At 60.3% G+C, this 10470-nt stretch overlaps 1 protein-coding gene across 1 annotated transcript; it reads right to left on the bottom strand.

Annotated features, from left to right (window-relative positions):
• Positions 1–3122: 3122 nt before the first annotated feature.
• Positions 3123–9054, bottom strand: SNAI1 (snail family transcriptional repressor 1). Its single transcript, XM_079126640.1, has 3 exons — positions 8909–9054; positions 7748–8275; positions 3123–4074 (listed from the first exon to the last, which is right to left on the bottom strand). The coding sequence occupies exons 1-3, from the start codon at positions 8988–8990 to the stop codon at positions 3890–3892; spliced, it is 795 nt and encodes a 264-aa protein (XP_078982766.1). The 5' UTR covers positions 8991–9054; the 3' UTR covers positions 3123–3889.
• Between the last annotated feature and the right edge of the window lie 1416 nt (positions 9055–10470).

Here is a 10470-nt window from a genome sequence, read left to right as displayed (position 1 = left end):
CACACCTAGGTCCCGCACACTGAGGCCCCGCACACCTAGGTCCCGCACACCGAGGCCAGCACACCGAGGCCTGCACACCGAGGCCTGCACACCGAGGCCCCCGCACACCGAGGCCCCGCACACCGAGGCCCCGCACACCTAGGTCCCGCACACCGAGGCCAGCACACCGAGGCCCCCGCACACCGAGGCCAGCACACCGAGGTCCCCGCACACCTAGTCCCCGCACACCTAGGTCCCGCACACTGAGGCCCCGCACACCTAGGTCCCGCACACCGAGGCCAGCACACCGAGGCCTGCACACCGAGGCCCCCGCACACCGAGGCCCCGCACACCGACGCCTGCACACCGAGGCCCCCGCACACCGAGGCCCCGCACACCGAGGCCTGCACACCGAGGCCAGCACACCGAGGTCCCCGCACACCTAGGTCCCGCACACCTAGGTCCCGCACACTGAGGCCCCGCACACCTAGGTCCTGCACACCGAGGCCAGCACACCGAGGCCTGCACACCGAGGCCTGCACACCGAGGCCCCCGCACGCCGAGGCCAGCACACCGAGGTCCCCGCACACCTAGGTCCCGCACACCTAGGTCCCGCACACTGAGGCCTGCACACCGAGGCCAGCACACCGAGGTCCCGCACACCGAGGCCTGCACACCGAGGCCCCCGCACACCGAGGCCAGCACACCGAGGTCCCCGCACACCGAGGCCCCCGCACACCTAGGTCCCGCACACTGAGGCCTGCACACCGAGGCCCCGCACACCGAGGTCCCGCACACCGAGGCCTGCACACCGAGGCCTGCACACCGAGGCCCCGCACACCGAGGCCCCCGCACACCTAGGTCCCGCACACAGAGGTCCCGAGCGGAGCGGTCTTCACGAGGCGCCGGCTTGCTGGCTTTTCCTGCAACTTTGGTCAGGTTCAAATTATTTTAACGTAAAACGTTTAAACAAACTCAAAACCAGTCTCCCGGGCCGCGCCCTGTCCCTTTCACCGTTCCACCTCTTGCACCCCAGGGAGCCCTTTCATGGGCGTGTGGCTCGGTGTCCAGTTCCTATGCAGTGCAGGTGCCTCGCTGGCCTCTCCTTCCTGCGGAGGGAGGCTCTGCCCTGGCCCTGAGGCCCAGTGGGGCACTTCCCAAGCCACCTCCCAACACCGCCCCGCCCCCATCCGCCCCGCGTCCCCCAAACTCTCCCAGCTCCGGGAGCCAGCTCCAGTCTCCATCGCCAAGGCCACCAGCGCCCTGGGCCAGGCCACTGTCACCTGTCACGTCTCACCCTCCCCCTTCTCATCGTGCCCAGCTCTGTCTCTTTCCTCCCTGACCCCAAACTCCGCTCTCCAGCAGCTGGGGGACCCTTTGTACTGAAGGTAAAGCTGCTTCCACTTCCTGCTTAAAAGCCCGGTGCCTCCCGCCTCCCCCACCCAGGCTGAGACAAAAATTCCAGCTGGTCCTCCCCGTCTCTGGGTCCCTCCAGCCACCCGGGGCTTGCTCCCTGGGGCACAGGGCATCGCCGTGCCCTCCCCCAGATCTCCCAGGCGGCATCTTCCCTTTCCTGGGGTGCAGGCTCAGGGACAGCCTTGGAGGGAGCCCACCCTCGCGCCTGAGCCTCTCCTTCCACCCTGCCATCAGGGCAGCAAGGAGCGTATTTATGCAGTCAGTTTGTCCCCAACAGAACACAAGCTCCAGGACCACAGGGACGGGTCTTGATCACGCTGTCACTCCAGGTGGCAGCTCAGACCAGGCTGTGTTCAAGGCACCCTGCTGAAGGGGCGACCGGCGGCCTCCGGCGGCCTCCGTATAATCTCCAGGGAGGAAGGTCCTGCGGTCACCGTTTTATGGAGGCAGAAATGGGGGCCCAAGAAGGCCTGAGCCCTGCCTGTCCCGGCACCCGGGGAACTGGGGGCAGGAGCCAGGCTTTCCTCTCTCCCAGGCTGACGCGCATCCAGCCTGGGGGGCTCAGCCAGCCCCTCTGTTCTGGGCTCCGGGCCCTTTCCCAGAGGCCCGTCCCTCAGCCACTGTGAAGTTGTTCACTTGCCAATGTCAGCACCTACTGTGGGTGGATGCAGAGACCCACAGGGACCCACAGGGGCTGGGACACAGTAGGCCTTCAGCCAACTGGTGCCCAGCCCCCACCCCAGCCCCAGCTTCCCCTCAGGGGGGCAGACACAATTTGGTGATTGTTAGAGGACGTTTTTCCTTTTGGGAGGAAGGCTGCAAGTCATTAAGGCTGCTCCGGCCCGCGGGTCACCATTTCCTGTTTAGAAGAAAGAATCATCTCTCCTTCCAACACGGGCTCCCGGCTGCCCGGGCTGCAAGCTCTGGGACGCCTGCTCTCAGCCACAGGGAACTGGCACCTTCGGCACCTTTTGTGCTCAAAAGGGACACTCATTTTCCCCTGGCCCCAGGAGGCCCCCAGAGGTGAAGTCACCACCGCTGGCCAGCCAGGAGTGAATTGCTCAGCCCAGGCCACAAGCCGGGGTCCTCCCCTGCTCTAAGCAGGAAGCCGAATGACCCCTACCCTTTGGCCTGGCTTCTCACCCTCCTGGCTCCAGCCAGCCAATTTCCTTGCATCAAAGGCCATTTGGTACCCAGCAGCCAGACGGAGGTGTGGGCCTGCCTGACAGGGAGGCCCAGGGGGCCCAGAGCCCTTGGGAACAGGAAGGACATCCTCTCCTCCGGCTGGGAGGGGCAGCCAGTCCTGCCCCAAAGACCTGTAGAGGCGGGCACATCACGCAGCCTGGTAAGACCCAGGAGGCCACCGCCATGCAGCCTGGTATGACCCAGGAAGCCACCTTTGCACCTGCCGGGCCTGGTCAGTTTCAAAATGTAAAAGCGAGGGAATAAATCGGAGGCAGCTAGAGTGCAGGGGCCTGCTTGTGTCCCCCGCTGCTCCAGCTAGAGGGTCTGCAAACCTACAGGAGGCCCAGGCCCCCAACCTCATTCCCACAAGGTCCCAGACAGTTAAGACTCAGGACTCTACAGCCACATGCCATTCCCAAGGACAAGATTTAAAGCCGTGTCGAAAATACCAAATCTCCAGGAATCCCTGCCCCTCTTCCTTTCCTGAAGACCTTTAAAAATACCCACGCCCAAGACCCAGTGAAGACTCTTAAATACATAAATTAGCAACTTTATTGAATATCAATAAACTGTATATATAACTATACAAAACGTTTCCTTAATACAAAATGTTGCTTGCAATATAAATACCAGTGTACCTTTAAAAATGTAAACATCTTCCTTCCAGGCCCCCCGTCAGCCCCCAGAATAGTCCTGGGAGACATGCTGGTCAGGCCGCAGCACCCCACTCGGCCCCTGGCAAGGAGGCCATTACTCACAGTCCCTTTTGAGACATTGTTAAATCGCCCGTGAGACAGGTGTCACCAAGACAGACAGGAGGCTGCACAGCTGCCCAGGCCGGGGCAGAGGTCTAGGCATGTCCTCCTGTCCATCCATGTCCACAAGCACCCCAAGTGCCCCACAGATGCACGTGGGGGACTGCTGCATAGTTAGTGGCACCTCTGGAAGGTGGCCTGAGGGTTCCCTGTGGGAGCGGCGAGGGGAGCGGGTCCCCTAAGCGGGGTGGGAGCTTCTGGTGCAATCGGTCTCGCGGTGGTCCTGTCACTCAGAGCAGCTGAGTCCGAACAGCTCTGGGCACGAGACCCGGGAGGCCAACTCAGGCAAGCCCTGCCCTCCCCTCCACCGTCCAGAGGCCAGGCCCGGCCTCCAGGGCCCACTGAGGCCCCAGAGCAGGGAGCGGAACACAGCAAGTGGCCTCCAAAGTCCGGGGCCACCACAGCCAGGCACGGGTGGCTAGAGGGAATTCGGTGGCAGCGCGGAGGATGGGTGCCTTCCTCCTGACTCCGGGAGGCAGCTGGTGGCAGCGGGGTCAGCGGGGGCCCCCTGAGCAGGCCGACTCCTGGTGCTTGTGCAGCAGGGACACGCGGGAGAAGGTGCGGGCGCACCTGGGGCACTGGTACTTCTTCACGTCCGAGTGCGTCTGCAGGTGGGCCCGCAGGTTGGAGCGGTCAGCGAAGGCGCGGCTACAATGGGAGCAGGAGAAGGGCTTCTCACCTGGGGGCAGAGAGGAGCAGGTGGCCTCGGGCCTTCGAAAGCCTCACCCACAACCCAAGGACCCTGCCAGAGGCCTTGGTGCCGGGGGAACCTCAGCTTTCCTGGGACCCCATGCAGAGTCTGGCTTCTGAGCCTCCTTCTCATCTATGAGAACAGGTGACGGGGCTCATCCGGTCACCCAGGCACCTGGGACACGCTAGCAAACCAAGGCCATCCTTTGGTGGTGCTCATATTGAAGATGGTGACACTAGGCCCAGAAGTTAAGCAGCATGTTTGGGGTCACCCAGCAGGACCCCCAAGCCCTCCATCTTGACCAATGCACATACTGCCCTTGGTCGGGAGAGGCTGTGGTTGGTGTTCCTGTTTGTCAGTCCTGGAGTCAATCCTTGATTTACACTGGGGACAAAGCTTAAGAGGAGGACTTGGGCTACAGGAAGCTGAGGCAGGACAATCACAAGTTGGAGGCCAGCCTGGACAACTTAGCAAGACCCTGTGTCAAAGTAAAAATTAAAAGGGCTGGGGATGCCACTCAGTGGTGTGCGCGCCAGGTTCAACCCCAGTCCACACACACACAGATAAGAAAAGCGAGAAGAGAAGCAGCGGCCTGAGGAGGCCCACCTCAGAGCTGCCTGGGCCACCCCTCTAGTTTGGTTTGGTTTTGGATTTTTGCACTGGGGGTCTAACCCATGGGTGTTTTGCACTGACTACAGCCCCAGCCCTTTTTAAAATATATTGAGACCCTTCTAGCTAAGTTGCTGGCTGGCCTCCAACCTGTTGTCCTCCTGCCTCAGCCTCCCGAGTTGCTGGGATTACAGGCGTGCACCACTCCTCCTGCTTAGGCCACTCCCCTGGGCCCCCACCAGCCTGCTTCCCTCATCACAATGCCTACTGGACTTTCCCAAGCCTTCTGACTGCCCCCTCTTAGGCTGAGCCCCACAAGGGCCGGGTGCTCTCTCGAGTGCATTCCAGGACAAGAGCTACAGAAACCTGCAGCCCAGACACACCATCTGCCTGGCCAATGCTGTGTTAACAAGTTTTGCACACGAGGCTAAGTATACAGTAAGTGCTCAGTAAGTGCATGTAGAATAAATCTGCTTTTAAAAAAAAAGGAAAGAAACTTGGCCCTCAAACACCTGAGAGTGCCTTTTCATCATCCCTGCCCCAACCAAGAGGACAGAGTTTCCAAAAGAGTGACATGTCCTGATGTTTTGTTTTTCCTTAGACAGAACTTTTCCAAATAAAAAGTCCTAAAGCTAATTCATTAAACAAAAAACACCATCACCCTCTCACCACCCAGCCCCAGCCTGACAGGCCCACAGGCCCACCCGTCCCACTCCTGCCGGGATTCAAGAAAACCGAGCCAGAATTCCACGGCAGGGCAGGGGTGGAAAGGGAGGGAGGCCGAGGACAGGTAGCCCCTGGGCAGCCAAGACGGCTCGGCCTCTCAGGCACCGACACAGGGGTGGGGGGCCCGAGAACCAAAGATGGGAGGTTGCGCCCCCATGGCCTCGACTGAGCGGCCCCGGGCCATCTGAGGGTCTGACCTGGCTTTCTCCACGGCCCCAGTGAGCCCGGCCTCAGGCACACGCTCCCTTGAGCACCAAGCGCAGACCAGGCGGGTGCAGGAAAGGTGGCGGAGCGCATTGGTGAGCTGGGGACAGGGCTGTGGCTCCCAGTTAGCACTCCAACAAAGGAGGAGGGGCCTCTCAGGATGTGATGGGGTGGGGGCAGGGTCTGCGCACACACAGGAGGCAGGACCCCTCACAGACCCCCCTCGTCCCCAGACGCCTTTATGGCGCTCCTAGCAAGTGTGAAATCGGCACCAGGCCGGCGGGGACAAAGGCCGCTGAGGGGGGCACTGTACATGCGATACCCCCGGGATTAAGAGGGCCTGCCACACCATGGGCCAGCAGCTGCGGCCGGAACAGGTGCTGGGCACCACTGCCCCATGCACCTGCTCCGCCCCTCCCGCCCCCACCCCCTGGGCCCACCATTTAGGCACAATGGGAGTCCCTGAGGACAGGGATGGTGCATTTCAACGGGCTTTCTTGTGTCTGAGCCATGCCTTTACATTAAAATAATGCCGGATGGGACAGCAGAGGCTGGGGGGGCCCCCTGGAAAGCATCCTGAGGGCTTCAACACCCCCAAAACAGAGCCCCCATTAGCTGGGCAGGCATCAGGAGAAAGGGGCAGTTGAACCTTTACATGTTAAAATAGGGGCCATGTGTGCACAAAGAGAAAGGGTAGCCTCAGCAGGTGTGACTAGGCTAACAGGACCTGCCCAGCCTCCCCAAACCACCTCCGCGGACCCTCACTGCTTGAAGGTCAGCCACTAGGACAGGAAATGACAGAGCTCAGCCTCCAACCTGGCCAGGCTGACCCCAGTGCTCTCATGACCTTTGAACTTTCTCAAGCCACCCTCCAAAGATCACCCCTAAACACAGCAACCTCCCCCCTCCAAGATCTGAAAAGGAAGGGTGACTGCCTTTTCCTCATTTCTGGAACGTTTTCCATACGTGTTAGGTTTTTGTTTTTTGCAGTACTGAGGATCAAACCCAGGGCCTCGAACATGCTAGGAAAGCCGCCTGCCACTGAGCGATGCACCAGCCCTTTTTTATTTTGAATCATAGTCTCACCAAGTTAACCAGGCTGGCTTTAAACTTGCGATCCTCCTGCTTCAGCCTCCCAAGTAGCTGGGATTACAGGTGTGTGCCACCACACCCAGCAGTATTCTGTATTGTTTTTGAAGCGATTGTTTTCTATCAGCAAAGTTCTTCCCTGATCCACATGGTAGAATTGACTGGGGTTGGGGAAAACCATAATGAACCATAATGGCTATGATTATTATAAAGTGATTAGCAATCTATAAAGCATGTGCTATCATAATCCTCCCTAAGGCTCAGAGGTGAAATTGCTTGACCAAGGTCATACAGCATAGAGGTAAAGCAAACACCAACTACCTAAAAGCTTATCATGTACCCAAGAATTGTGCCCAGAGCTTTCCATATGTATTCTTTCATTTAACTTGTACAGAGACCCACAAGGTAAATCGAGTGTACTTGTGCCCATTTTAGAGATGGGGAAACTAAAGATCAGAAAGGTGAAACATGATCTGAAAGTTTGAGGAAGTCCTCAGACAGGATTTAGGGTAGTGGTAGGGGTACTGACAATATCCTGTCTGACTGGAGCAGGGTGGTTTGTGGGAGGAGGAACAGGGTGGGTCCCTTCACACCTGGCCACAATGGCAAGGTGTTGGGTGCACTTTTCCCATATCCAGTTCCAAAATAGTTAGCTAAGAAAATAGGACCTGGGGCTGGCACTCAGAGGTAGAGTGCTTGCCCCTTGCGTGTAAAGCACTGGGTTCCATCCTCAGCGCCACATACAATAAATAAAGGTATTGTGTCCATCTGCAACTAAAAAAAAAACCAACAAAAAGAATATTTAGCTAAGAAACTGCAGAAGACACTGCCCATCTGCTTAGCTGATGAATGTTTCTGCCAAACATTTCTAAAGGGCTGGGTCCCTGAACTTGATCTAAGTTAGGGCCTTAATTTCTTCGAGGCTGAATTTTTAAAAAAGAATTAGAAACAGAAGAACAGCAAGGCCAGAATCGCAGAAGCCGGCCAGGAGGCAGCGGAGATGAGAAGGGCCACAGCCTGCAGGGCTACTCACCAGTGTGGGTCCGGACGTGGCCCTGCAGCAGCCAGGGCCTGGAGAAGGCCTTCCCGCAGGTCCCGCAGACGCAGGGCAGAGTGTGGCTCCGGATGTGCATCTTGAGGGCACCCAGGCTGAGGTATTCCTTGTTGCAGTACTTGCAGTTGAAAGCCTTGCGAGACTGGGGGTCCTTGGCCACCGAGAGCCGAGCCAGTTGCTTGGGCAGCTGGCCCAAGCCTGGGAAGGCAGCGTAGGCCTCAGCCTCCAGGGAAGAAGCCGAGGTGGAGGAAAAGGAGGAAGGGGCAGGAGAGGGGGGACTGGGGGGCTGGGAGCCCTTCCCACTGTCCTCGTCGGACAGGGAGGTCAGCTCTGCTGCCTGGGGGCTCTCCTGGGGCTGCAGGGAGGCCCAGCCAATGGGCTGTGTGTGGGGCGCCAGGAGACAGTCCCAGATGAGCGTGGGCAGCGAGGCGGTGGGGTTCAGGACCTCCGGGGGCGGGATGGCGGCCAGCAGGTGGGCCTGGTCGTAGGGCTGCTGGAGGGTAAACTCTGGGGGAAGACAGAGAAGGGCAGGGTCAGGCATCAATTCAACTTTCAATCTGTCAACAAACATCAGCCCACTGAGGGCCACGGCTAAGGACAGATCCGGTTCCTGCCCTCCCGCCCTCCCGCAGCCCTTGCTCACCCAGGACGTCCCACCTGTGTCTCCTACAAGAAGGACCCCCACTTCCCAGCCCAGCTGCAGGGGGCCATCCCCAGGCCTCCCTCTTCCTGTGTCCCCAGGCCCCCAGCCCGAGGTAAGACCCCCAGATCCGGGTCTCAGCCCAGCCACCGGCAGATCCCCCTTCGACACCTCTCCTCCCGCCCCTCCCCCAACCCTCTGGACTCCGGACCCTTCACAGCCACTGGCCAGCGGACTCTCCTGTCTACACTCGTGGAGCTTCTCCGCCTCTCGCCCGCCACGAAGTCCCCTCCGCCGAGACCACAGCCCGCAGCACACAGCCCTCCCCCAACCGCCAAGGTCGGGGGCTCGGGATCCACCTGCCCCACGCCTCGGAGCCCTCGCCTTTCTCCACAGGCGTCCTTTGACTCGACGTGGTCCCGGGTCCCCTCCCCCAGAGGCCCCCACGCAGCTTCGCCTGTGTCTCCGGATCCCTCCCCGGGTCCGGCATCTCTGCTTACCCAGAGAAGAGTCTTGCAGCTCGCTGTAATTGGGCTTCCGGCGGGGGACCGAGGGCTTCCTGACGAGGAAAGAGCGCGGCATGGTGGCTGAAGCAGCCGGGGTCTCGGGTCGCGCAGGGGCCGCAGTGAGCACCACTCGCGGGGCCGGACCGCGGCGCTGTGAGTGGAGCAGCCCGCTGCCGCCTTTAAGTACCAGAGCCGCGGGGGCGGGGCCACGGTCGCCACGCCCCTTTGTCAACGCCGCACCAATCGGAGGCGAGCCTCCGCTAGAGGCCACACCCCGAGCAGGTGCTTAGTGGGCTGGCTGGGTTCGCGCCGCGTGGCGCTGGGAGCCCGGCTCCGGGCTGATCCACTCCCGCCGCGGGCGCGGCGCCTTGCGCCTCCGAGGCAGGCTGCCGGGGGCCGGGGGCCGGGGGCCGGGCTCCTGCTGGACGCACGGTGCTAGCCGACTCGGCGCCCCTCGTTTGAGCGCCTCTGGTGCCCCCTGGTGCCGGGGACCCCGATACCTGACCTTCCGAAACCCGCCCGCGCCCGGGGCCCTGGAAGGTGGCAGAATTTCCTCAGCCGGCTGCCACCTCGCAAATAGCGTGGCGTGGACGAGAGACAGTACGCATCGCTGGGAAGGATGCGAGGACATGCACACCCCGTGGCTGCTGGCAGTGTGAAATGCCACCGGCTTTTTGCAAAGCAATCTCGAATCGAGTAGCCAAAATGCGTTCGTTCGTCCCTTCGCTTCGCCCTCCGCAAGCCAGGCACTGCTTGCTGGAGCTGCGGCTGCAGCCCAGGGTCTCTACCTAAGGGGGGCTCCTCGTCCGGCGGGGGAGACAGACGAAGTAAATAGACGATTATAATGCAAAGGGAAGTGGGCTTTGATGGAGGGGGGCTGGGGGAGAGACAGGACGCTGTGACAGTGGAGAGGCGGGTCACCTGACAGGTGCTGGGGTGGGGGCGCGACTTTCCAGAGGAAGTGAAGAAATATCAAGGGGGAAGGCCCGAGGTAAGAATGAGTAACTACTTCAGAGCCATTGAGTGCAGCTTCCAGGGGAGGGGGCGGGGTGGGCAGGCTGGGAGGAATCAGACTTGCGGGCCTCCAGGGCTTCAGAGGAGTTTGGACTTTGCCTCAAGGGCACTGGGGAGCCATGGTAGGATTTGCAGCTGAGGAGGAATCTGTTTAGAGTTTCCTTGGGACAGATGGCTGTGGGCAGGCAGGAGACAGCAGCAGCAAGGATAGAGCAGCGGCAGGTCTCTTCACCTGAGAATCATAGGCAGGGTCTGAAGGGTCCAAGACAGCTCCCTGGAGGACACTGTCTGATTGGCATGTGGGAAAGGGAGAGTTGGACTCTAGTCCCAGCTCCCCTGTGAGCCATGTCAGGCCCTGGGGTGGCCACAGAACTGGTTTTCACTTGGAAAGCAAAATCATGACAACCTCTAAGTCTCCCTCCCACCAAGAACTCGGGCAGGCACCACCAGCTTGGTCCTGCTGATCCAACCCTGGCTCCCTTGTCTCCAGCTCTCTTCCTCCTGCATGCAACGATGATTCCACCCAACCTCTTTCTGTTCCT

This window comes from Sciurus vulgaris (assembly GCF_902686455.1).
Source record: "Sciurus vulgaris genome assembly, chromosome: 2".
Classification (NCBI taxonomy): domain Eukaryota; kingdom Metazoa; phylum Chordata; class Mammalia; order Rodentia; family Sciuridae; genus Sciurus; species Sciurus vulgaris.
This window is presented reverse-complemented; position numbering and strand designations above follow the sequence as displayed.

Coding starts and splice junctions, on each gene's coding strand:
- SNAI1 (XM_079126640.1), bottom strand. CDS start 8,990: ATGCCGCGCTCTTTCCTCGTCAGGAAGCCCTCGGTCCCCCGCCGGAAG. Junction 8,276..8,908: donor GCTGCAAGACTCTTCTCTGG/GTAAGCAGAGAT, acceptor GTCTTCCCCCAG/AGTTTACCCTCCAGCAGCCC. Junction 4,075..7,747: donor CCACGTCCGGACCCACACTG/GTGAGTAGCCCT, acceptor CTCTGCCCCCAG/GTGAGAAGCCCTTCTCCTGC.